Source organism: Lynx rufus, unplaced genomic scaffold (genome assembly GCF_022079265.1).
Source record: "Lynx rufus isolate CCGP_SWC_20201006 ecotype Redwood Valley unplaced genomic scaffold, mLynRuf1.p SCAF_6, whole genome shotgun sequence".
Taxonomy (NCBI): Eukaryota; Metazoa; Chordata; class Mammalia; order Carnivora; family Felidae; genus Lynx; species Lynx rufus.
Window position 1 is genome coordinate 87517771 of NW_025814878.1, and position 27131 is coordinate 87544901.

The 27131-nt window shown below is 34.0% G+C and overlaps 1 protein-coding gene across 1 annotated transcript in view; it reads left to right on the forward strand.

The window, feature by feature from the left end:
• Positions 1 to 27131, forward strand: part of EYS (eyes shut homolog) — a 1631667-nt gene that overhangs the window by 466003 nt on the left and 1138533 nt on the right. The window contains exon 14 of the mRNA XM_047102761.1: positions 19153 to 19274. Within this exon, the coding sequence (XP_046958717.1) occupies positions 19153 to 19274 (122 nt within the window). The remainder of the gene's footprint in view (positions 1 to 19152; positions 19275 to 27131) is intronic.

A 27131-nucleotide genomic window follows, 5' to 3' on the forward strand; every position in this document is an offset into this window, starting at 1 on the left:
AAATACAAAATATTTTATCAACAAATGTTGAATAAAAATTACCACATTTGAATAATCTTAGTGGAAGGGAAACAAAAGTAAATACACTTATGATTTAACATAAGATTTTATATTGATAAATTATTTTAATAACAACATAAAGCTGTAAAACATGTAGTAGTTCAATGAAATCAGTTGAAAAAGTTGAGATTTTGTTTGTTTTTAGTTTACTTATTTATTTTGAAAGAGACAGAGAGAATGTGAGCAGTGGGGAGAGGCAGAGAGAGAGGGAAAATCTAAAGCAGGCTCCATGGGGTCAGTATGGAGTCTGATGTGGGGCCCAAACTCACGAAACTGTGAGATCATGACCTGAGTTGAAATCAAGAGTAGGACACTTAATTGAGCCACACAGGTGCTCCAGAGATTTTTCTTTAATGAATAAAGAACACTTCATAGACATTTCATTTTGAACAAACTGTAAATGTCTTTAGAGGAAGAAGAGGTATATTAGAGATAATAATTATTTCCAAATTAAATTGTAAAAATAAAAATTTATAATTTATACAAATACATATGTTTTTGAAAGCCTTACTTAAAAACTCAGTAAAGAAAACTATATTTTTCATTTTAAACTCCAAATGATATATATCTAATTTTCAAGTTTTTAGAAGTATCTATATTAAGAATCTGTATTAATAGTAATAATTATAAAACATAGAGTTTATTGAGAAGTTACTAGATATCAGACTTCGTAAAATTCATTGATATCTTACACTGTTTAGCAGAAGGTGATGACCTCTTTTGTATAAATGTGTATTCATGCATGTTTCAACTAATATAAAAGGAATATAATTAATAAAATATATAATATGATATAACAGTATATCATATAGCACAGTTTAAAATTAAGTGTTTTCTAAAGGAATATTTTGCTGTCACTGGTGTTTTATGTGTTTGTTGTAAATAACAAATCATTTCATGAAATTGTGGTATAAAATAAATTCTACTGAGATCATCTGACAAGAGTGAACAGAAATAGTACTTAAAGATTTGGAAAGTGAACATGAAATCTGTTTAAACATTCTAATTACGAATAGGTCCCCATAGCTACAAATAGTTAGAAATAGATGGGAGTTATCTCCATCACTTCTACACTACTGGGTCATAATAAAATCAAGCCAGGCTGACTTATGTTATAATTTTGGCATTTCTTACATTAATGATATCCCCATTCTCTATCTTTTGCTGGTCTCAGAAATTACTTGCATTAGACTTTCCTAGGCAATTCTGACAGTATTTCCAACCATTGGACTCATTCGCAGTATCTTTCAGAGTCATGGGATTGGAAAACCTCTCAACAAGAAAAGGAGCACAGGGTAATTTATTTAACCAGGATTAGAATTTCTTTGGTTGCAGGCTACAGGGCTCACTACACCTGGTCATGAAGGAGCGAGAGATGTCTCTAAAATATTTCAGGGAAGCCTGTGAAATGTTTAATCAGTCTAGTTATCTTGCATAATATTTTCACTAATGGATTCCTGTTTTTTTAATGTTTACTTATTTTTGAGAGAGAGAGAGAGAGAGAGAGAAAGTATGGGGGAGGGGCAGAGAAAGAGGGAGACAGAGGATCTGAAGCAGTCTCTGCACTGACAGCAGAGAGCCAGATGCAGGGCTTGAACCTAAAAGCTGAAGGTCATAACCTAAGCTGAATCCAGATGCTTAACCCACTGAGCCATCCAGGCACCCCAGTGGATTCCTGTGTTTAACCTACACTAACAACAACAAAAAAATATCTGGTGTTGGTCAGAAATAAAGATAACTAAAGTACTTGTCGTAACCATCTTTAGAATGTAGGCTTCCTAAGCAGAATATTAACTTACAAAACCTAAAGAATTTTTGCAAAGGAAAAACATTATCTATAGGGCGGAAATCAGAATTACTTACACACGCACACACACACACACACACACACACACACACACACCACAGTTCTGAGTGTTTTCAACTACATAAGAAAAGTTATTCAAACAGACCTGAGTATACTAATAGAGTATCAAGGAGGCAAGCAAAATAGGAAGGCCAAGGGGACATAATTTTCAGCCACAGTCAGCTCATTAAAATTAGAGAAATTTGTTGTTTTGCCACAAATTTATATACCACTTATTTCAACTCAATTGTTTTCTTAAAATAAATTTGTTCTCAAGTAATTTATTCAGATTGGATGCACTTTTCTTCTAATATAATTTAGAGTAATGACAAATAAATATTATGATAAAATAAACTTGTAATTCTCATATATCAAGTGGTGTAGGTATCCCATTCTGGGAAATGCTATATGATAAGCTTTAATCTGGGAAGTGAAGAAAGAGAACTAATGATCTGGTCAAATATGCTTGGAGAACAGGGGTACTTAAGTGAGCAGTATTGATAAAAGTAAAATAGCAAATAGAATAGAAGTGAAGTGTTCAAAGAGATGAGAGTATACGAGATGGTGTCAAAGTTGGATTATCATGATTTGAGGTGTTGGAGGTTGAAAATGCCTTAGGGGAAATGAGAACTAAGTTGTGGTTATGAGTTTGTTTTGTGGTTATGCTTCAGTAGAGGTGAAGACCAAGAAATCAGGGTTCATGGGTTTACAATGCTCAGAGAATGAACAATAAAATAAGTATAATGATAACTAAACTGTAATGAATTTTTAATATATGAGTACACAGAAAGAACTTCAAAAATATATATCCCGAATAATTCTATTCTCAGCCCAGTTTTATAAGTGAGAACATAGGTTAAGAAAATTGTTCAATGGCATATGGACAGAAAACAGAAGTTAGGTTGCAACTTGAGCCCAGTGAGCAGTGAAAAGTGGTATTGGAATTGGCAGATGGAGAATGGGGTGAGGTTAAAAAACATAATAAAATGAAAACAATATGTGAAAACATCTTATAAATTCCTTTTGGACTTGTACCACTCTAACAAAGAGGCATGAATCTTTTTAGTATCATTGCTAGATTGTGGTTGCCTCAGGGGTGACCAGTGTAGCTCCCCTGTACCCGTTGAGTATTTTAAACAGGAATTTTTATTTGTATACATTTATGTCTTTTATATATATGAATTAGCAGTATGGGAGAGGGTAATTGATCCTCATGTACTATTCTTGTTCACTCACATCAGGTGATCACAATGGGACTTCTCTCATTCATGCCAAAATATCTTTGAATAATTGATAACTTACAACAACAAATACATACAACACTGTTGACCAACAGCAGAATGTTTCTTTGGGAAAGTTGGCTTTACAGGGCTATATTCTGAACCAATAGTTGAGAAATGTGAAATGTGAGAGGACATGAATATATTTTGTGACATCAATGTTTCCGGGGACAGATTTAGATTTGTAGATTAAATGCTTGTCAAAGCAAGCATTTAATTATGTGAAAGATATATTTGAAAAGAGAAAGGTATATGAAAATCTACATTAGGTCACCTGGGATCTATATCAGTGAAGAAATCATTGATAATAATTTAAGAAGGTGCTGTGAAAAATTATTCCAAAATTATTTTGTATTAAAATTTTAAATTAATTGCTTAAATTTTTACATTATTTTTCAAAAAATAATTTCATAATACATGATTATAGACTAAGGATTCTGTATGTCACATACTCACAAAATAAAGTAATTTTAGTAATAAAATAAAGTAATCAAAGTAGATTATTCATACTTAGAAATTTCCTCTTAAAAGAATTTATAGTAACAGGATAAAGGAAATTATATGGAAAGCTATTTGTAAACTTCAAATCACAAGTCAAAAGTTAGCCATAAGGATTCTGCTTCCTTTTTATATATGACAATAACTATTGATTTTTTTTCAATTAAAACACATTAAGAGTAATTTCTCTTATGTTCTTGGTGAATAAATATTAATTATTGTGATATAATAAGACATTTTTATCTGTGTTTTAAAAATATATTTTGCTTCATGAGCCTGTGTGAGGATTTGGAAACAAAAGTCAAACTTTAGCAGTGTCTCTTCTAAGAAAAAATCTGTAAGTTATAAACCACTTACTGTTTCTCCAGCTGTCATTTCAGAGCATAATTTTGTTAAACAGGAATTAACAAATCACTAGGAGTGTTTCAGACAGCTGGTGGGAATGCACAATAGAGAGACCATTCTTATTAATACCTGGCTTTTCTAGGTAATGTAAATAAAGCATTAAGAATATGATCACTTTGGGGCGCCTGGGTGGCTCGGTCGTTTGGGCTTCCGACTTCGGCTCAGGGCATGATCTTACGGTCCGTGAGTTCGAGCCCCGCGTCAGGCTCTGTGCTGACAGCTCGGAGCCTGGAGCATGCTTCAGATTCTGTGTCTCCCCTGCTCATGCTCTGTCTCTCTCTGTCTCAAAAATAAATAAAAACATTAAAAAAATTAAAAAAAAGAATATGATCACTTTAAGAAAGAAAAAGATGGTTAAGAATCACCTAGTTTAATTTTATTCATTTAAAAATTAGGACCAGTAGTGACCAAGTTAGGTGAGTGGTTCAATAGCCTATATGTAGCAGTATTCTAGAACAGAATAAAATATCCTGATTCCTCCTCCTGGGTATATTACTCATTCACATTAATTTAATAATATAGGTGGTTTAATATATGTAGAAATTATTTACTTGTGGATAGAATGAATAGCCTTCATTTCCTGACTCCAAAGGAGGGAGGGAGGGAGGGAGGAAGGAAGGAAGGAAGGAAGGAAGGAAGGAAGGAAGGAAAGAAGGGAGGGAAGGAGGAGAGGAAAGAAAAAGGAGGAGGAAAGAAAGAAAGGAATGCCTATGTCTAATTATCCTGAGGAGAGGGAGGAGTAGTGATCAAATCAATAACATTAAATTCTAAAATGCTTGTTTCAAAATTAATTAAATTTGACAATAACATATTTGCTTTTTGGAATCATTATTGGATTAGAAGGATATTTGAAATTGTAGTTCACTCTTTTCTAAGCATTGTTACCCCATCCTAGCCCTTCATGCCCCCTGCTTTCTCCATTACAACACCTGTGGCTGAGTTCTTTTTCCACCCTTCTTACTACTGATTTCTATTGCAAAGGTGGCTTTTCAGCCTGCGATAAAACCATGATGATTACCCATAAGACAAAATGGTCCTTCTGTCAAGGAACTGTAACCTATAGATATACAAAGCGTTCAAATTGTTAAGGTCATGAGAGACAAAGCCAGTTTACATTCCAACTCTCTAATCAGTGCTTTTCTAACTGTGATGTGCTAGAATTTCTCTTGGCAATTGCTAGGAAATAATTATGTTTTAAAAAGGGAAAAATACAGAAACACTATAATATGTGGTATTTGCTGAAGGTTTAACTCTGAAAATAAGCTGGCATATTCAGATGGTATTAAATTCAATTATATGTATATAATGTAGAATTTATGATATATATGCATCTGTCATATATGTTAGATGTATCTATAATTATGTGAAATATATATGTAAATATACATAATAGTGTTGCACATAAATGCTTTTTGTTTAAAACTAAAGAAAACCTCTACCTAATCTTATAAAACTTAAAATAAAAATCCTAATAAGTTAAAAATATTGTCAAGAGCCAAAGTTTTACAAAACATAAAACAATCCAAGTAGCTTGAAAAATGTGTTCAAAATATCTTTATAATGTCTCATGTTCATTATTTTATTATTTCACTTCACTAAATTATAATATGATCTAATGCAAGGCAGTACTGGAAATTATCTAAAACAATATGGAAATACAGCATTATTTGTTTGGTACTTGCTTCTACTGCTACTGTGAGAAAAACTATCTTACTTTTCTAATTTTTTAGATGCTCATTTTCTTTGCAGTCGCTGTGTGCGATCTGAGTTCCATACTTGTGGTTTGAAAACTTTAACATACTAAAAAGTTTGCCTGATATATGGTTTACATATATCCTGAGACTGCAAATATCCCATGACTGCATCCTTCTATCAAAGCAATGATTTTTACTCTCTGCTCGCTATCAAGTTCAGCGAGGATGAGCATTACGGATGTGTAACCTGAAAATAACCTGCAGTCAGGGAAGCTGCCTTTAGTCCATACTTGTACAGTTTAAGATTCATATATTCAATACTAGTTATAAGCCAGTTAATATCAGTTATAATGTTATTACCAGGGCTTTCTCCTTTGTCATCTCTATTAGAGTAAGGATAACAATTATTGGTCACTGCTGTTCGCATGGCATCATGGTGGTGTCAACTAGATGATCTAGTAACTTTCTGATATACAGAGAAAAAAAGATTATAGGAATTCATGTAACAGGATTATTCAATGTACATGATTTGAAGATTACCTTAAAATTCTCAGGTTGTCAGGGCACCTGGGTGGCTCAGTTGGTTGAGTTTTTGACTCTTGATTTCTTCTCAGGTCATGATCCCAGAGTTGTAGGACTGAGCCTCTGTGTCAAGCTCTGCACTGAGCATAGAGCCTGCTTACGATTCTCGCTCTCTCTCTTCCTCTGCCCCTCTCACCCCCTTGTGCTTTCTCTCTCTCTCTGTCTCTCTCTCTCTCTCTCTCAAATAAAAAATTAGAAAAAAAAATTCTCAGGCTGTCTTGAAGGTACATTTCAAGAAATATATTTCTGAATTTACTAATTTACCAGATGTTTCAAATTGATTTTTTTAAGCTGCATTTGGAAATATTGGACAGGGAGTCAAGAGACATGAGTTCTAATTCCAGTATTTCCATCAGCTAGTTATAGCAGCTTGAGCAATTAATTTAACATCCATGAGTTCAGTTTCTTCATTATAAAATGAAATAGGGTGGATGGATCAGTGTTTTTAGTCTGTGATTTGAGACTCTGTGTTAATGATGTCCTAAGGGGCAGATGGGGAAGGAAGAGGGTGTCTAAGACAGCTAAATGGGAAAAGCTTGGGGCTTCCTTCCCTTGCTTTAGTCAGAGCAGATCTGCTTTAAGTTGCTTTATTTCCTTTCACTCCCTAGGAAATTATGTTTGTATGAAGGTTTCTTACTTAAAATTAACAAAATTTTCAAAACCACTGGACCAAATAATCTAATGTTTAACACAGCTTTGAACAATAAGAGATGTAAAATTTTGTGGGCTTTCTAATGTGCCAGAAAATGGAGCATAAGAAAAGGAGCTATATATTATCTTTCTGTGAAATATTTTAGAAAGAGCCTGACAGGGGGTAAAAAAGTGAATTTTTGGTTTATGGTGCACTTGCATTATCTTTGTCATTTGACTTTCAGACCACAAAGTAATTGTCCCAAACATCCTCACTATCTGTAGCAGAATTGCATTCATATTCTGGCATCTTTATGTTTGTGATGGTCTCTCAGAATTACAGTTTTGTATTCTGTAATATTATATATGTCCTGGGGATAAAGCTTTGGGTAATAAGACTGTATTGCCAGTTGTCAAATTGAGTCAATATGGAAAGCAGTATTCATGATATTGGAAATGTGTCTGATGGCAGATGAATTATTTTCTCATGGTAGCTGTATTATCAGTAAAGAATAAAATTCTGGTACTGGTAGCCTAAGCCCTTTGAGTCTACTTTTAAACTTGATTTATTTTATTTATTTTTATTTTTTTTAAGTTTATTTATTTTTGAGAGAGACAGACAGAACATGAATGTGGGGGGGGGGTGCAGAGAGAGTGAGACACAGAATCCAAAGCAGGCTCCAGGCTCTGAGCTGTCAGCAGAGCCCAAGGAGGGGCTCGAACCCACAAACAGTGTGATCATGACCATGAACCATGAGGTTATGACCTGTGCCTAAGTCAGATGTTTAACCGACTGAGCCACCCAGGTGCCCCTAAATTCTAAAAAAAAGGAAGGAAACGAGGAAGGAAGGAAGGAAGGAAGGAAGGAAGGAAGGAAGGAAGGAAGGAAGGAAGGAAGGAAGGAAAGGGAAGGAAATGTTAAAGGTAAGGAAATCTTTTGGAAAGGATTGCCAATAGTTTATGAAGGTAGGACATTCAATAAGAGAACTAAATTATAATGAAGTAATTATAATGAAAGAGAACTAATTGTAATGAAAGTGGAAATTTGCACTTAAAATCATTTCTTCATTTAGAATAGGAACAAAATATTTATCTGCTTTTCTTGTTACTAACAAAAAAATCTTTACATGAAAATGATGACTAATTCCTACAGGTTTATATTTCCTTTAGAAACTGTTTTTAAAGTTCAATATAGTTTGATTCATGCCCTATCCACATCCACATCTAACACATGGCTTTTCATTCTCTTCATAGATTACATTTTCCCAAATTAAAGAAACTGTGTTCTCTAAAACAGTTCTGCCTTGAAACTACCACTCAATTTAGCATGTATTTTCATTACCTTGTTTCAAAATATGTTCAATCAAATTCAGCATTTATAACTTTTCACAGAAATTGTTTTTAAATATTCCATTAACTTTCTGTCAGAATAATACATATTATTTCACTTTAGATTTAAAGTGCCAAAATAAATCACTTTCTGTGGTTGAAAGAAATCATATTAACATAGTTTTGTTTGCTTTTAAAAATAAATATTACTGTATTATATCTAGACCTGAGTATCATTATATCCAGTATTTAGGAATCTGTGTCTATAGCCAATTTTGTAAGACTTTATAGATTAAAATGAATACTAAAAATAACATGAAAGGAAACAGACTTTAAGTCAACAGGCAGAGCTCATTATTCTTAGAAGGACGGATATATTATGAATTTTACTTCATTTTTAGAAATTTTATTAAAGAAAAAAGACATCTTTGTTCTTCTGCCTAGATATGAATAATGAGTCAAAAAGAGACCACAATTTGAAAATTTTGTTATTTTTATTCTTTGGTGTATATATAAACTTTCAGGAATCTAAAAGGAAGTTTCACACAGGACCTATTTTGTAAGATAAATTTTGTGGCTAGGTTTGAATCAAATATAATTATCTCAATATGTAAACACTGTTCATAATGGAACTAATCCCATTTTTCTTTTATTGGGATTATTAATCCTTATTTGTAGAACTTGTTTTTAGTTGAATGTTTATTTAAAAGGTTATTTAAATGTAATCTAAAATAGACTTTTTTTCTTGCTAGCAAAATGAGATGATTTAATATCTAGAAACTTCGTAAATAAAATGTTCTCTATGACTATATTATTACCAATTAATGTCATATATATTTTATTTTCTAATATTCACTCTTTTAGTCAAATATAAGATAGTATTCCAAATAACTGATGATAACTGAAAAAAAGATTAAGTCTCTGCCTTTTTATAATTTATATTTTACATTAGAGAAAAACAATAAAATATTTTTAAATATCATAAGTACTAAATGGAAAACATAATGTGTATATGAATAACTTATGTACTTTAAAACTACTGTAAAGGATAAAAATAAGATAGTAATTGTGAGCGAGGAAAGTATACCAGAAGAAATGATCAAGATTCGGATGTAATGCGACATTTTGGAAAGTTGGGGCTGGGGGAGTGAGCAAAGGTTTTCCAGGCTGAAGAATGTCAAAGCAGCATGAATCAGAGTCTGAGGAGTAGCTCAGACTACGTGAATAGGTCACTGGATAAAAGAACATTTTAGTTAAAATTCTCTGGTATACTATTGTAAGCCAGATATCACAGGAAGTTCTATACTAAGTATTCATTTAATCTTCACACTCTTATCTTATCACATAGCATTCTTTCCTTTTTTTTTAAGTTTTTTTGTTGTTGTTGTTGTTGTTTATTTATTTGAGAGAGAAAGAGAAGAAGAAGGAGAGAAGAATTAGGGGAGGGACGGGGGCGGGGAGGCAGAGGATCTAAGGTAGATTCTGTGCTGTCAGCACAGAACCTGATGTGAGGCTCATAGCCACAAACCGTGAGATCATGACCTGAGCAGAAGTAGAATGCTTAACTGACTAAGCCACCCAAGCACCCCAGTTACTATTATTTCTGACGTTCCTTGAGATTAAATAATATGCTTATAATTATATAATAATAATTCATGAAGCTTAGTTGAAATCCCAGCTGTCACCAAATACCCACAATCTTAAACACTGTAGTAAATTCTCAGGTGTTGGGTTTTCTAAAAATGTGTTTATTCTTCTTTCCCTGAAAGGGTAATTATTACTGGGCATAGACTTTTAGGGTGGTAGTTATTTTCTTTCACTCCATACGAAAATTGGTTACTGGGTTCTTGCTTCCACTACTGGGAAGTGAGGTGTCAGTCTTGGCTCTTTGAAGATAATGTGTCTTTGTTCTTTGGCTGCTTTTAAAATTTATTCTCCATCTTTCATATTCCCTGAAAGAGTTTTCTTTGTACTCATCCAATGTAGGTCTGGAGAGCTTTCTAAATCAGTGGTTACTTTCTTTGCTATTTTTAGACAATTCTCAGTAATTTTTCAAATAGTGCTTTGATTTAATCTCTCCCACTCCTCTTTTTTTGGTAATACAATTAAACATATTAATTCTTCACATTATTTCCCATAGTTTCTGTTTCCTTTTTGCCTTGTCTATCCTTTTTAATTTATGTACCTCAACCTGGATATTTACTTTTAATCCTCTCTGCTAAAATTTCTGATATTAAAATAATGGATTAAATTATTAAATTTCACTTATTATTTTCATTTTTTTTTAATTTTTAAATGCTTATTTTATTTTTAAGAAAGAGAGAGGGCCAGAGACAAGGGAGACACAGAATTCTAAGAATGCTTCAGGCTCTGAGCTGTCAGCACAGAGCCCCACACAGGGCTCAAACTCACGAATGTTGAGATCATGACCTGAGCCAAAGTCGGATGCTTAACTGACTGAGCCACCCAGTAGGACCTCAATTATTATTATATTCAAATGTGCGTTATTCCTGTTAACTCTATATATGCATTATTGTGCATTATATGTGCATTATTCCTATGTAAATCTATTATATAAAGTTGCTAGTGGAATTCTGTATCCTACCTTGTATATTTTTGACCATATTAATCAGTTATTTTAAAATGTCTAATAAGGACAATATCTGGAGAGGCTATTTTTACTGTTTTTCTCTTGAGTTTTGACCATCAGCATTCCTTTTTTTGTTTTTTTTTTGTTTTTTGTTTTTTGTTTTTTTTATCAAATACCACTCTCTATCAAACACTGAAAAGCTCTAATGTTAACTTTCTCCAAAGACCACTTAATTTTCCCTGGCAGACAAATAGAATATGGATACATAACCTCATTGTCCTTGAATGGAGTTTTAGCATGATCTGAGCTGGGATTTTTGCTGGTGTGCCCTTCCTTTTAGATAGTGGCCCTCTGAGGTGTCAAATGAAAGCCAGGAGTTTTTAGCAGGACCATTCCATCTTGCAGGCCCATACTCCTGCCTCTAGCTTCCCTGCACTATAAGATGACTAAATCTTTGTTGTTCACTTTGGCTACTTCTGGCTTGCATTGGGGACAAGTGCCTCCAAAAGACTATTCATCAAAGTTTGGGCTCATTTTGCTCTTCTTTTCAGGGACATATGTCCTTGACAAAACTGAATACCAATATTTCCTTTCCATTTCAGGGAGATTGTGGCAAACTCCAACTACTTCTTTCTGCTTAGCTTCTATTTACCTGATTTTTTTTTTTTTACTGTATTCAGCTTTTATTTATTGTTTATTATTTATTTATTTATTTTTAAATTTACATCCAAGTTAGTTAGCATATATTACAACGATGATTTCAAGAGTAGATTCCTTAATGCCTCTTACCTATTTAGCCCATCCCCCTCCCACAACCCCTCCAGCAACCGTTTGTTCTCCATATTTAAGAGTCTCTTATGTTTTGTCTCCCTCCCTGTTTTTATATTATTTTTGCTTCCCTTTCCTTATGTTCATCTGTTTTGTATCTTAAAGTCCTCATATGAGTGAAGTCATATGATATTTGTCTTTCTCTTACTGACTAATTTCGCTTGGCATAATACTCTCTATTTCCATCCACATAGTTGCAAATGGCAAGATTTCATTCTTTTAAAATTTTTTTTTTCAACGTTTATTTATTTTTGGGACAGAGAGAGACAGAGCATGAACGGGGGAGGGGCAGAGAGAGAGGGAGAGACAGAATCGGAAACAGGCTCTAGGCTCTGAGCCATCAGCCCAGAGCCTGACGCAGGGCTCGAACTCCCGGACCGCGAGATCGTGACCTGGCTGAAGTCGGACGCTTAACCGACTGCGCCACCCAGGCGCCCCAAGATTTCATTCTTTATGATTGACAAGTAACTATTCTGTATATACACATTGTATATATAAACCATATCTTCTTCACCTGTTCATTCATTGAGGGACATTTGGGCTGTTTCCATACTTTGGCTATTGTTGACAGTGCCGCTATAAACATTGGGGTACATGTGCCCCTTTGAAGCAGTATACCTGTATCCCTTGGATAAATACGTAGTAGTGCAATTGCTGGTCACAGGGTAGTTCTATTTCTAATTTTTTGAGGAACCTCCATACTGTTTTCCAGAGTGGCTTCACCAGTTTGCATTCCCACCAACAGTGCAAAAGAGATCCTCTTTCTCCCCATCCTTGCCAACATCTGTTGTTGCCTGAATTGTTAGTGTTAGCCATCCTGACAGGTGTGAGGTGGTATCTCATTGTGGTTTTGATTTGTATTTTCCTGATGATAAGTGATGTTAAGCATTTTTTCGTGTGTCAGTTGGCCATCTGGATGTCTTCTTTGGAGAAGTGTCTATTCATGTCTTTTGCCCATTTCTTCACTGGATTATTTGGTTTTTGGCTGTTGAGTTTGATAAGTTCTTTATAGATTTTGGATACTAACCATTTATCAGATATGTCAATTGCAAATAGCTTCTCCCATTCCATCCGTTGCCTTTTAGTTTTGCTGATTGATTCCTTCACTGTGCAGAAGTTTTTATTTTGATGAGATCCCAATAGTTCATTTTTGCTTTTGTTTCCCTTGCCTCCAGAGACGTGTTGAGTAAGAAGTTGCTGTGACCAACATCAAAGAGGTTTTTGCCTGCTTTCTCCTCGAGGACTTTGATAGATTCTTACATTGCGGTCTTTCATCCGTTTTGAGTTTATTTTTGTGTATGGTGTAAGAAAGTGGTCCACATTCATTTTTCTGCATGGCACTGTCCAGTTTTCCTAGCACCACTTGCTGGAGAGACTGTCTTTATTCCATTGGATATTCTTTCCTGCTTTGTCAAAGATTAGTTGGCCATACGTTTGTGGGTCCATTTATGGGTTTTCTATTCTGTTCCATTGTTGAGTGTCTGTTTTTGTGCCAGTACCATACTGCATTGATGATTGTAGCTTTGTAATATAGCTTGAGGTCTGGGATTGTGATGCCTCCTGCTTTGGTTTTCTTTTTCAAGATTGCTTTGGCTATTTGGGGTCTTTTCTAGTTCCATATAAATTTTGGGATTGTTTGTTCTAGCTCTGTGAAGAATGCTGGTGTTGTTTTGATAGGGATTGCATTGAATATGTATAGATTGATTTGGGTAGTATTGACATTTTAACAATATATTTTCTTCCTATCCAGGAGCATGGAATATTTTTTCCATTTTTTTTTGTCTTCTTCAATTTCTTTCATAAGCTTGTTATAGTTTTCAGTGTATGGATTTTCACCTCTTTGGTTAGATTTATTCCTAGGTATTTTATGGTTTTTGGTGCAATTGTAAATGGGATCAATTCCTTGAGTTCTCTTTCTGTTGCTTCATGTTGGTGTATAGGAATGCAACTGATTTCTGTGCATTCATTTTATATCCTGGAACTTTGATGAATTCATGGATCACTTCTAGCAGCTTTTTGGTGAAATCTTTAGGGTTTTCCATATAGAGTATCATGTCATCTGCCAAGAGTGAAAGATTGACCTCCTCCTAGCCGATTTGGATGCATTTTATTTCTTTGTGTTGTCTAATTGCAGAGGCTGACTTCCAATACTATGTTGAATAACAGTGGCGAGAGTGGACATCCCTGTTTTGTTCCTGACCTTAGGGGAAAGCTGTCAGTTTTTCCCCATTGAGGATGATATTAGCGTTGGGTCGTTCATATATGGCTTTCATGATCTCGAGGTATACTCCTTCTCTCCCTACTTTCTTGAGGGTTTTTATCAAGAAAGGTTGCTGTATTTTGTCAAATGCTTTCTCTGCATCTATTGAGAGGATCATATGGTTCCTGTCCTTTCTTTTATTGATGTGATGAATCACGTTAATTCTTTTGCGGATATTGAACCAGCCCTGCATCCCAGGTATAAATCCCAATTGGTCGTGGTGAATGATGTTTTTAATGTATTGTTGGAGCCAGTTGGCTAATATCTTGTTGAGTTTTTTTGCACCCATGTTCATCAGAGAAATTGGTGTATAGTTCTCCTTTTTAGTGAGGTCTTTTGTCCGGTTTTGGAATCAAGGTAATGCTGGCTTCACAGAGAGTTGGAAGTTTTCCTTCCATTTTTAATTTTTTGGAACAGCTTCAAGAGAATAGGTGTTAACTCTTCTTTAAATGTTTGGTAGAATTCCCCTGGAAATCCATCTGGCCCTGGACTCTTGTTTTTGGGAGATTTTTTATTACTAATTTGATTTCTTTACTGGTTATGCATCTATTTCTTCCTGTTTCAGTTTTGGTAGTTTATGTGTTTCTAAGAATTTGTCCATTTCTTCCAGATTGTCCATTTTACTGGCGTATAATTGCCCATAATATTTTATTATTGTTTGTATTTCTTCAGTGTTGGTTGTGATCTCTCCTCTTTCATTCTTGATTTCATTTATTTAGGTCAGTTCCTTTTTCTTTTTGATCAAACTGGCTAGGGGTTTATCAATTTTGTTAATTCTTTCAAAGAACCAGGGGTGCCTGGATGGCTCAGTCGGTTGAGCATCCGACTTCAGCTCAGGTCATGATCTCACAGTCTGAGTTTGAGCCCCACATCAGGCCCTGTGCTGACAGCTCATAGCCTGGAGCCTGCTTTGGATTCTGTGTCTCCTTCTCTCTCTGCCCCTCCCCACTCATGCTCTGTCTCTCTCTGTCAAAAATGAATAAACATTTAAAAAAATTAAAAAAAAAAAAGAACCAGCTCCTGGTTTCACTGATGTGTTCTGCTAGGTTTTTTAGGTTTGGATAGCATTGATTTCTGCTCTAGTCTTTATTATTTCCTATCTTCTGCTAGTTTGGGGTTTTATTTGATGTTCTTTTTCCAACTGTTTAAGGCATAAGATTAGGTTGTATATCTGAGACCTTTCTTTCTTCTTTAGGAAGGCCTGGATTGCTATATACTTCCCTCTTATGACTGCCTTTGCTGCATCCCCGAGGTTTTGGGCTGTGGTGTTATCATTTTCACTGGCTTCCATGTACTTTTTAATTTCCTCTTTAATTTCTTGGTTAGCCCATTCATAACATCCTTGTTCCAGTGCCAGTGAATGTGGTTGTTTCCTGGGGTTTGCTGGGACCTTTCCTGTGAGGTGGCCGCACAGCCTCTACCAAATGTCCTCCCAGCAAGGGAACCAACTCTCCCCGTGTGGCCCAAGGACTGCCTGGACCTCACTTTGCTCCTGGGAATTTGCCCTTCCCACCAGAGCACTGCCAGGTATCGAGCTGAGGAGTTTCAGACTCTGTGCTCCCTCTGTTTATAGATTCATAATGGAATTTAAACCCTCTCATTTCTCCTTTCTCCCTTTTTTGTTCAGTCCCTGCGGCTGTTTCCACTTTTCCATTTTTTGTCCAGCTGCTTTTGTGTGTTTGTGTATATGTGTGTGTGTTGTTTTTAATTTTTTGATTTTATTTTTTTTACTTTATTAATTCTTTTTCTTCCTTCAAAATGATGAAATGAAAGAATTCACTCCAAAAGAAAGAGCGGGAAGAAACGACAGCCAGGAACTTAATCAACACAGATATAAGCAAGCTGTCTTTTCCTGTACTCTCACCCCATCTCCGTCCTCTCTCTGCAAGCAAAAACAGCTCCCTGCCCTCTGTGGCTTCTCTCTCCCCCAGTTCATCTCTCCACGCTATGTACCTACTGAGTTCTGTGGTTCAGGTTGTGTAGATTGTTGCATTAATACTCAAATCAGTTTTCTAGGTTTTTAGGATGGTTTAATGTTGATCTGGCTATATTTCATGGATGCGAGACACACAAAAAACTTCCATGCTGTTCTGTCATTTTGGCTTCTCCCTCTCTATTTACCTAATTTAAGTAGGTAAATGCCCTAGTATGGAAAGCCACTATTGTAATATATTATACACATATATTTGATATATATATATTTGATATATAGTTATTATACCTATCAAACTGGACCACTTTGTCTTTTGTCTCACTGGTTGTATTGTTCACTATGCTAGATACATATCATCTTCTATCATGTTACTGTCTTCCCTTTATCCTTCTTACGGGTGTATTTTAAAACTACAAAAAAATATTTTGTCTGGAAGGATAATGTCTACTTAATACTTTGTATTAAGTGATAAAAATGATGTGGCTCCAACTTCATAAACGATACAAACTTTTTTCTTCTTTAAAAATATTTTTTAATGTTTATTTTTGAGAGAGAGAGAGAGAGAGAGAGAGAGAGACAGAGTGTGACTGGGGGAGGAGGAGAGAGAGGGAGACACAACATCCAAAGCAGGCTTCAGACTCTGAGCTGTCAGCACAGAGCTTGACGCAGGGCTTGAACCCACGAACCATGAGATCATGACCTGAGCCAAAGCCTGATGCTTAACTGACTGAGCCACCCAGGCGCCCCTCATACATTTATTCATGTTAGTAAACATCTTTAAATAAATTTCCTTCCTCAGCAAAACCAGTTCAAAACATTATTATTTATTTAATGCCAAGACAATATGGTTTAAAAATAGTATTTCACCATTAAGTGCTATTTAAAATTACTGGAATTATTAATTTTGCAATGTTGAATGAGAAAGTGTTTTGTAGTAAGAGTGTCCAAATTCAGAAAAATGCTTCTGAACTAAGTATGCAACAGATTAATAGAAATACTTGAACTCTGTGTTATTTCTAGTTAATATTCATTTCTGCTTCCTTAATAATGTATATTTTTAATATTAAATATTTAAAAAATCTATTTCTCTCATTTTTTATGTTTCCTTTATGTACAGATTATATCATATATGATTAGATCATTGCTGTAGTACCTGACACTTTAATGATAATTATACCATTACATTGATGATAATTTTCTTCTAATTATTAAATCGTCAAGAACACTGATAATTATTAGCTTTTATGGAACATATATCTTTAATGGGAAAGATATTTGATTGGTTTTTGACTCAATTACGAAATTAGTTTCAAATTATTACTGAGATATCAAAAGAAAAACCAGCAGTAAACCTGTGCTTTTGTCTTTACAGAAATGATTCATACCTCTTAGAAAGTGAACAGGGCACCTCATTTGTCCCACAGATTTCATGCACATGTTATCCATACCAATCTACCTTAATTTCCATCACTGAGTTGGGTAGTTTCTCCGATGTACCTACAGCAGACACTTGTCTTGCTTACTATAGAATTGCCTTTCAAATCAATATACTCACTACATCAATTTTCATGGAATTCTTTTTTTAATGCTGTCAAAAAAGGGAAGAAAAAATGAGCTAACTACATTAAGTGAAAACTCCATATATAACCAAAATCTTGAGAATGTTAACAATGTGGGGGCCACAATGCATGAGAAAATTACTGCCAAAATCCAGCTAACCAGGAGTAGTATTAATGAGTATGCTGGAGAATTAACACATATGTCAGGAATAAAACCCAGTGTTGATAACACAGTGGCTCTCATCCCTTTCTGCTTTTCAGCTGCTCTCAAGCCATAGCAAACCAATTGACCCTAATAACCCAAAACAAAATATTCAGTGGTATTCAAATTGTTGTAACCTAAATGCAAATACATGGAGCATGAATTTATGCTTGTTTGATTGTTGTTTGATTGTAACGTTCAACAGAAATTTGCTATGTACCTCTAGCAAACATTAGAATCCTTTTGAAATCCATGTGGGTTACTTCAGTTTTTATGTTACTTTTCCTGTCATATTTATTCTTTCTCATATGTTCAACCAACATGTATTAAGCATCTGTGAGGTGCCAGACCTCTTCAAGAAGCTGGAATGTGTATTATAGAACAAGTTCTTGAGTTTCAGAGAGCTCCTTTTCTGGTAGATGTAACTATGTAGACTTCTTAACTCTATTTGCAAGTGGAAAAACTAAGTGGCCATAATTAGCTACCATAGCTCTGTCTAATAGAAAAGTAATGAGACCGTGTGTGTGTGTGTATGTGTGTGTGTGTTTTAAGTTTTCTAGAAGCCACATTAAAAAAGGCTAAAGGAAGCAGGTGAAATTAACGTTAATATGTTTTAACTCTGTGTGCACATTATTATGATTATAGTATGTAAGTAATAAAATTATTAGTTATTTTACATTTCTTGAAAATTCAATGTGTATTTCGTACTTATAGTACATTTCGTTTGAGGCCAGCCACATTGCAATGCTCTGTAACCACATGGGGCTAGTGGCTCCTGTATTGAACAGTGAAGATCAAGAGAACAACTAACATTGATTTTCGTATTTTTCATTATTATAAATTTAGAATCTCTTTAAGACCCCAAATTCTGTTTTTTTTTAACAAGAGTCCTGTTCTTTGAAAGTATTTTTAATATTTTAAATTATTGTCCCATGGTAATTTTGTTTGTTTTTCCAATCCTAGAAAACCAGTTTTACTTTTAGTATTTGAATATTGTTATAGGACTACTCTATCTCTTAGCAAAATGATATTCAAAGTTTTTCAATTTCAATCGACCAACAATAGTGTACTGACATAGATTATTTATAAGTAGTACAGTAAATACATAATATAGTTATATATTTTTTAATGAGTGAGCTAGTTGCTTAGTTGTATATTTAGTTAGTTTTACATACTTACCTTATTACTAATACATTATGTTTATATTAAGATATTTAACAAAACCAATAGTTCTGTGTGAGCATAATATATATTTATTTTTATTGAGTTAGATACAAATACTGTTCACATAGCTTTTAAACTGTGGTAAAAGTAATTTTGGGGAAGTATTGACATTCTATAAAAATTGAAATAGTTATAAATTGACATAGATCAACATAGCCGAGAGTAATAACTGGATTATAGGCTTAATAGCAAGAAATAACCTAAAGGTTATATGATTTTCATATTCCCATAGAGTTACCAGTGTGTGTGCTTAGCTGGTTGGGAAGGAAGTTTTTGTGAACAAGAATCCAATGACTGCAAAATGAATCCTTGTAAGAATAATTCCACCTGTACTGACCTTTACAATAGCTATCGGTGAGTAATGTGTTTATAATTTTCTTCATGAAATCACTTGGAGTGTTCTTGTCTTTGGGATAATTCCAGAGATTATTTTCACTTTGCATCCATTAATTAAAAAAATGATCTCAAGATGAACAGCCATTTTCTGACAAGATAGCGTCAACATTCATTTGAAATTTGTGTCAAAAGTCGTAAATAATATTAAACTTGGAAATGCAATGTCCAAATCTGACACATGTTACAAATGCCTTCACTTCTTCAAAACATGCCTTTGTCATCTCAATGTTGTTTTGGATCCCTCCGTGCAAAATGGGTGCCACAAATGACTTGTTAATGGGTCTACTGAATTAAAACTTTCAGTTTATTACCCAGAGATTATCATGAATTTGGATTACTTTAGTCAAATTATTGATGAATTTTACATTAATTACTCCACATATCCCATAATCCAATTGTATTAGTTTTAGATGAGAAATCTGAAGAAGCTCTAAGTAGAAATTCTGAGTAGTTATTACTATTATTTGAAACATTTAGTAACCAGATCAATATTGGTAAAAAATAGCTTTTATCCTTTAACTTGTTAAGGTGTAGAGTGTAGAGAACTATACACTAGGTCTCTCAAGCAAAACCAGGTTTAGTGTAACTAGAATGATTTTCTTCTTGTCACAGAATCAGATTAATTGAATATAAATATATTTAGGTGATCATTTTCTCAGGGAAAAATCAAAATGATTTCAGAGTGTCCTCTAAAATAACTTGTACTGGGGCACCTGGGTGGCTCAGTCGGTTAAGCGTCCGACTTCGGCTCAGGTCATGTTCTCACGGTCCGTGGGTTCGAGCCCCGCGTCCGGCTCTGTGCTGCCAGCTCAGAGTCTGGAGCCTGTTTCAGATTCTGTGTCTCCCTCTTTCTCTGACCCTCCCCTGTTCATGCTCTGTCTCTGTCTCAAAAATAAATAAATGTTAAAAAAAATTTTAAATAACTTGTACACTATTCCTCATTTTTGGTGACTGAAATGGAACATAAGATCCAGAGTGATCAACAATAGGCAGTTTATTTCCTTTAAAGGCAATTCTGAAATAATCTGGCAATAGTTTGATTTATATTTCTATGACAGTAAGAGAAAAAATTAACAATTTTATTAATGTAGAAAAACTCACAATGGTATCAGTTGACACTAGTTTAAAATATGTAAAAATGTAAAAAACCAGAGCTACTTTTTGTGACATTATCAATTTTTAAAATTGACATATCATCATAAATTAATATTAACTGGCTTTCCATCTATATAGTAGGAGAAACAATCAACTTTTGTTGAACTAGGAAGAAAAACTTCCCATAGTTTCTATGCTTATTTTACTTTTCTTAAATAATTCTTTTTATTATAACCTACAAGTTATGATATACTATATATACATATATATATAAACACATATATGTATCAAAATTCTGATATATACTTTTTAGCATTCAGCTTTTTATGTAATTCCTAACGATAATTTGTTTATGCATTTGTGTATGTGTGTACTTACTGTCAATCACCTCCAGACAAACACCAGCAGGAACATACCTGTGGTTGAAAAAGTTGGGTTTATAACTCATTGCCATAAGGGAGAACACACACCATTTAAATCCAGGTAGCATCTCAGTAAAAGGATGCTGGAAGGACTTACAGGTTTGAGTTTGTGAAATATAACTTTGAAGAGGGTTTACAAAAGTGGGCCTTTGGCCTGGATACGGAGACTGTCAGGAAGTGGGAAGAATTACCTACATTCATAATAAATCTTACCTAGAAGAAATGAAGACTGGACAGAGTGAAAGCTAAAATTTATAGAGACAGCAACCATTTATATCAACCATGATAGGAGAATGCTTGGCCATTCCTGTGGTTTAGATGGTGTTCAAGTTTTTGTCACCATTTAGATATGATTGTGGGGTAGGCTTGTCTTTGTAATGATTAATCAGGGTAGTGGAGTAACTATGTCTCATTTTGATGTTCTGTGAAATTGTCTGTTGAAATGTTCACCAGGAGAACACCAAGATCTACCTGTAAACCTGCTTATAGTGCCTGACCAACTCCTGGGTACCCTGGATGTTAGTTTTTGCTTTCTCATTCCCAAAATACATTATCATATAGACGTGCAGAAAAAAATGTATATGTATGTGTGTATTTGTATGAAATCTGTGACTTATGTTTGTCCACCTATTTGTCCAAAATACCAGAGTGAGAATAAATATTAATTATCCAACACGATAATACTTTTATTTAGATAATTACTATTTGCTATTTAAGATAGACATCTTGAAGATCTAAAACAAAACAAGCAACAAAGTTTATGAGGCTTAATTAAAATACATTTTAATATTCATGAGACACAATCAGTCTTTCTAGATAACTTTGACACCACTAATTGTGAACTCTTAATGACTTAAATTTATAAATGTATCAGAAGACATTGCCACTTAACACAAACTCATACAGTCATTTTATCATTCCTCAGATTTTGATAGATTATCCATTTGGGGTTTGGTTTTCTCTTCGTTTTCTGGTTTAAGGTGAATGGTTCCATCATTGAATTGAGGTCTCTGTTCTTTTTTAATACAGGGTTTACAGCTGTAAATTTCACTCTAAGCATTGGTATCATTATAGCTCATATTTTTTGACGTTTTGTGTCTCTCAAAATAATTTCCTAATTTCCCATGTGATTTATTCTTTGGCTCACTGGTTTTGTTAAACTTTCACTTATTTGTGAATTCCCTAGATTTCTCTTGATCTTGATTTCTACTTTTATTGTGGTAAGAAAACTTATTTTGTGTGAGTTAAATCTTTTAAAATTTACTGAGGCATATATTATAACCTAACATATATTCTATAAGTACTTGAAAAAAGTGTGTATTCCACTTTAGCTGGAATGTTCTATAGGAGTCTTTTAGGCCTAGCTGGTTTATATCTTAATCAAGTCTTCTATATCCTATATCTTCTGCGACTTTGTTCTATTATAAAGTTTGCAATTGTTATTGTTTACCTGTTATTGGCTAATTTAATATTGTTTATCCATTTAATCTGCCATATTTTGCTTCATTTACCTAAGTTAGATCTTAAGGCTCTAGGATCTAATTGTTAGATCTTACTGATGGATTTAAATATTTATAAAATGTCCTTCTTTGTCTTGAGTAACATTTTTTTGTCTTAAAGTGTATTTTGCCTGATATTAGTATAGCTGCCTCAGCCCTTTGTTTATTATTGATGGCATAGTGTATATTTTCTGACTTTTTAGTTTTAACCTATTTGTGACTTTGAATATAAAGCTTGTCTTTTATAGATAGGATATAATTTGACTGTTTTTAAAAATCCACTCTGTCAATCTCTACCCTCTCCTTAGGTTACATTTAACATTACTAATGAAATAAAGTTTATATGTGTAGTTTCTTTTTTTTAATATGTTATATTTTTGTTGTTGGTGCTGTTCCTCTTTCTCCATTATTGGCTACTCTTGCATTACTTCTTTTTCTGGTATCACACTTTAATTTCTTTTTATTTTTTACTTTGCATTTGTACATAGTTTCTTAGTAGTTGTCCTATAGATCACAATTAACTTCTTCACTTAAAACAGTCTCCATAGTGTTAATACTGACTTAATTTCAATAGTATACAAAAACTGTGCTCCACTATAGCGTTATTCCTTCCCACATCCTTCAGGCTTTTATTGATTATAAGCCCATCAACACAATGTTATAGTATGTTTTATGTACTGTTTTTTAAATCAGAAACAATAGGAAACAAAAAGAGGATAAGCAAAAATACATTTATACTGTTTTTATACTTGCCTATATAGTTACCATCACCAGTGCTCTGTATTTTTGTGTGTGAATTGAAATTACTGTCTAGTATCTTTTCATTTTAGCCTAAAGGATTCTCTTTACTATTTCTTAAAGAGCAGATCTGCTATTGATGAATTTTCTGTTCTATCTGGGAATGTCTTAATTTCTCCTTTAATTTAAAGGATAGCTTTAAGAGGTATAGAATTATTGGTTTACAGTCTTTTTCTTTCAGCATTTGAAGTACATCTGGACTGCATGGTTTCTGATAAGTCAACTGTTAATCTTATTGAGGATCCCTTGTGCATAATGAATCATTTTCTCTTGATGCTGCCAAAATTCTCTGTTTGTCTTTTGAGGGTTGACTATCATGTGATTAGCATTATATGTCTTTAAGTTTATTTTCCCTGGAGCTCATTGATCTTCATGGGGGTGTGGATTAATAATTTTCATCAAATTTAGAAAGTTTGGGCCTTTATATCTTAAAATAGTTTATATGTCTTTTTTCTCTCTCTCTCTTCTGGTTCTAAAACTCTCACATGTGTATGTTAATGTTCTTAAGGTGTCCCACAGGTATCTGAGGCTCTTCATTTTTCCTCCTGATCTCCAGGATCAATAATCTTAATTGATTAACTTCAAATGCACTGCTTCCTTCTTCTACCAACTTAAATATGGTGATGTGCCCCTCTCATAATTTTTTTAATTTCATTTTTTATACTTTCAACTCCAGAATTTCTATTGTGTTCTTGTTTATAATTGATATCTTTTTATATTCTCAGACAAAACATCAATCTCATACATTCCTTAATCATTTAGATATGGCTTCAATTTTTCTTTGATCACAGTTATTTTGGCTAATTTAATATCTGTGTTAAGTAAATCCAATATTGAGGCTTCTTCAGGGATAGTTTCTACTGGTTGCTTTATTCCTATAAATGGGTCATACTTTTCTTTCTCTGTATGACTCATCATTTTTTTATGAACACTTACCCTTTTAAATTGGCAAATCTGTAAATCACATCCTGCTTCTTCAGAGTTGTTACAGCATTTTTTATTGTATTTATTTTTTGTTTTTGCTATTGTTTCGTGATTTTTCCAAAAGAGTTAAATTTATAAATTATTTTGTCACGTGTGGCTATTCAAGTCTCAGCTTGGCTAATATAGCAGTCAATGAATGAGTTAGCAGAGACTTGTTTTATATTTCCTCAAACTAGTAAGTCTTCTAGATTTACTGAGGGACTCTGTGTGTATATGTTGAGGTATGCAGTCAACACTCAGCCAGGCATTTTCCAGTTCTGTCTTACTCTCCAGTATCTGCTTTCACGGAGGCTCAAGGTCAGTCAGAGATAAGAGATTAAGGTCTTTTCATGTGTTTCTTAGTCCTGTCCACACTTTCATTTCCCAAGAATAGGTCTACCTTTTCAAAGACCTCCATGAACATCTCATTCACCATTTTTTTTAAAAATTTTTTTTTTCAATGTTTATTTTATTTTTGGGACAGAGAGAGACAGAGCATGAATGGGGGAGGGGCAGAGAGAGAGGGAGACACAGAATCGGAAACAGGCTCCAGGCTCTGAGCAGTCAGCACAGAGCCCGACGCGGGGCTCGAACTCACGGACCGCGAGATCGTGACCTGGCTGAAGTCGGACGCTTAACCGACTGCGCCACCCAGGCGCCCCTCATTCACCATTTTTTACCTTTAAGTATATTGGTCAGCCTCTTAGCCTTAACTGGAATCATCATTACAAGCAGCTGCAATGTTAGGCAATTACCACTGACTGTTATTAATAAATTCCCTTTATAAGGACTTTTTGAAAAGAGTAAGTTTTGAGTCAGATCAAATAAATTCTATTCCTGAAAATGGAACTTTTCCATTACCAGACCAATGAAACAGTGACATTCCTGGGAAGGATCTTTTGGGTGAGCTCTAAACCTGTAATGCCCTTCAGTGGCTGTTAGGCTGCTGATTTCACAGATGCCATAATTGCAGTGCTGTTGGTTTTCAAGTCTATTGAAGAGCTGGGGAAAGGGGGATGGGAATACTGGACGTAACCACACAAAGCTGACTAGGTTTATGAGAGTCAACCATTTTTCTTGTAGAAACACTCAGATTTTTGCAAGTCTTTTAGTTCATTTATAGAGTTCTGAGAGAGTTGATTTGATGTTATTGCCAGTGTTTTTGTTTCTTTTATGGAAGAGTAGATATTCAGAAGTCTTTCATCTATGATTACTCAAGTAATTATACCAAATTACATGTTATATTATTTATATGGGACAAAGAGAAGACAGAAACAGAGACAGAGACAGAGAAAGCATGGATTCTAGAGTTGCACTATCTAGATATAGGATATCAAGTCCTATCCTTAAAGATTAGTGTGAATTGGGTTAAGGAATTTTATTTATATCCCTAAGTTTTTTTTTAATCTAGAAATTGTGAATAATAACAGTTATAACTCACAGAGTTATGATGTTAATTAAATACAATTCTGTATACAAAGTATTTAGCTCATTTATTGATGTATATTAAACTCTAAATATCATTAGCTTTTATTATTCCCAACATTGATCTTGTTTTCAAACTATATGTATGAATAAAACTAGAGCAGTATTTTATAAATGATGAATCTGTGGGATCATATTGATATCAACTCGTTTCATTTTATATATTCATGTGTAGAGCAAATGAAGAACATTAAAAAGAGATTACATTATTCTTTGTAACTAAGGAAGAATTTAGTTAGAGTTTAGTGCTCTTTGAAGCTTTCTCACAAATTTCCACTGAACAAAAATTTCAGGGCTCTCAGTAAAAGATACAATGAATATCTTACTTCATTTTATGAAGAATCAGTCCAGAGAAAACTTAACAGAAATTGCAAGGAAGATGCTTAAATTTCATGCTTTTGAAGGAATTCACATTGTGTACCATAATGAGTGCTTAACATAGCAAATATTTTTAATAGGTCAAATGAAAATTGCATTTCATTGACTATATGCTTATATCCCTTGAGAACAAAAATGTTATGAAGATGAGTGTTTGCCAGAATATCGAATCCCTTAGGTGATTTGTGTGTTCTGAGTTACTGAACTACCTACGTGTGCTCATCTCTAAACAACTGGAGTTAACATAGTTTAGTGTTTACACAGTTTCAAGACATTAAAAAGCAAAATGGGCTAGGGATGTAATTTGAATGCTGACTGCAACCTGCCTTCTGCTATTCCTGGCATGGTTTAGAATTTAACTGCCTTCTTTATTTCTGATTTTTCTTCCCCCAAAGCAGAGTCAACAGCTTTAGCTACAGATGGGGCTCTGTATGGCAGTTATTGGACCCAGATGCCACACTCTGGAACATGTTTTGCCAACAGCATCTGGCTCCTTTGCTGTCTGTGTAATTGGCATCCGTGTTGATGCTTTGGCCTGTTTTTCTTATGGACACTACAAAGTAGACTTTGAGACGACATGAAGGTTTGTTCCCAGTTGACCATATGATTTTTTTTTCTTTTTCTCAGTTTATAATTTATGCAAATGCATCCTAGATGCCTTAAATTATGTAACACTATGTATTAGAACTTTTCATGCTTCTTATAAGGATATGTTTAAAAATTTTTGAATGGATATGACTAATTTTTTTTTGAAATTTAATGAGTAGAAATAAAAATCTATGTTGATCAATGTATTTTTAACATATTGAGTGAAAATACACAAGTCTGTATATTACTAAAGATCTGGGTTTTTTTTCCTTCTTAAAAATTTTGTTTTTGTTTTGTTTACTTTGTGCAAGGAGCCCAAACTGCTAATATAAAAGTAAAATAATTACTAATATAAAAGTAAAACTGTAACAGAATTTTAATCCAGGCAATGGCAATACAATATCTGCCTTTAGCAGATGGAAGATTTTTCCGTAATGAAAAAAAAAAAAAAGAATTTGGGGGCACCTGGCTGGCTCAGTCATTTAAGTGTCAGACTCTTGATTTCAGCTCAGGTCATAATCTCACAGTCATCAGATCTAGCCTGTGTCGGGCTCCACGCTGGTCATGGAACCCGCTTGGGATTCTCT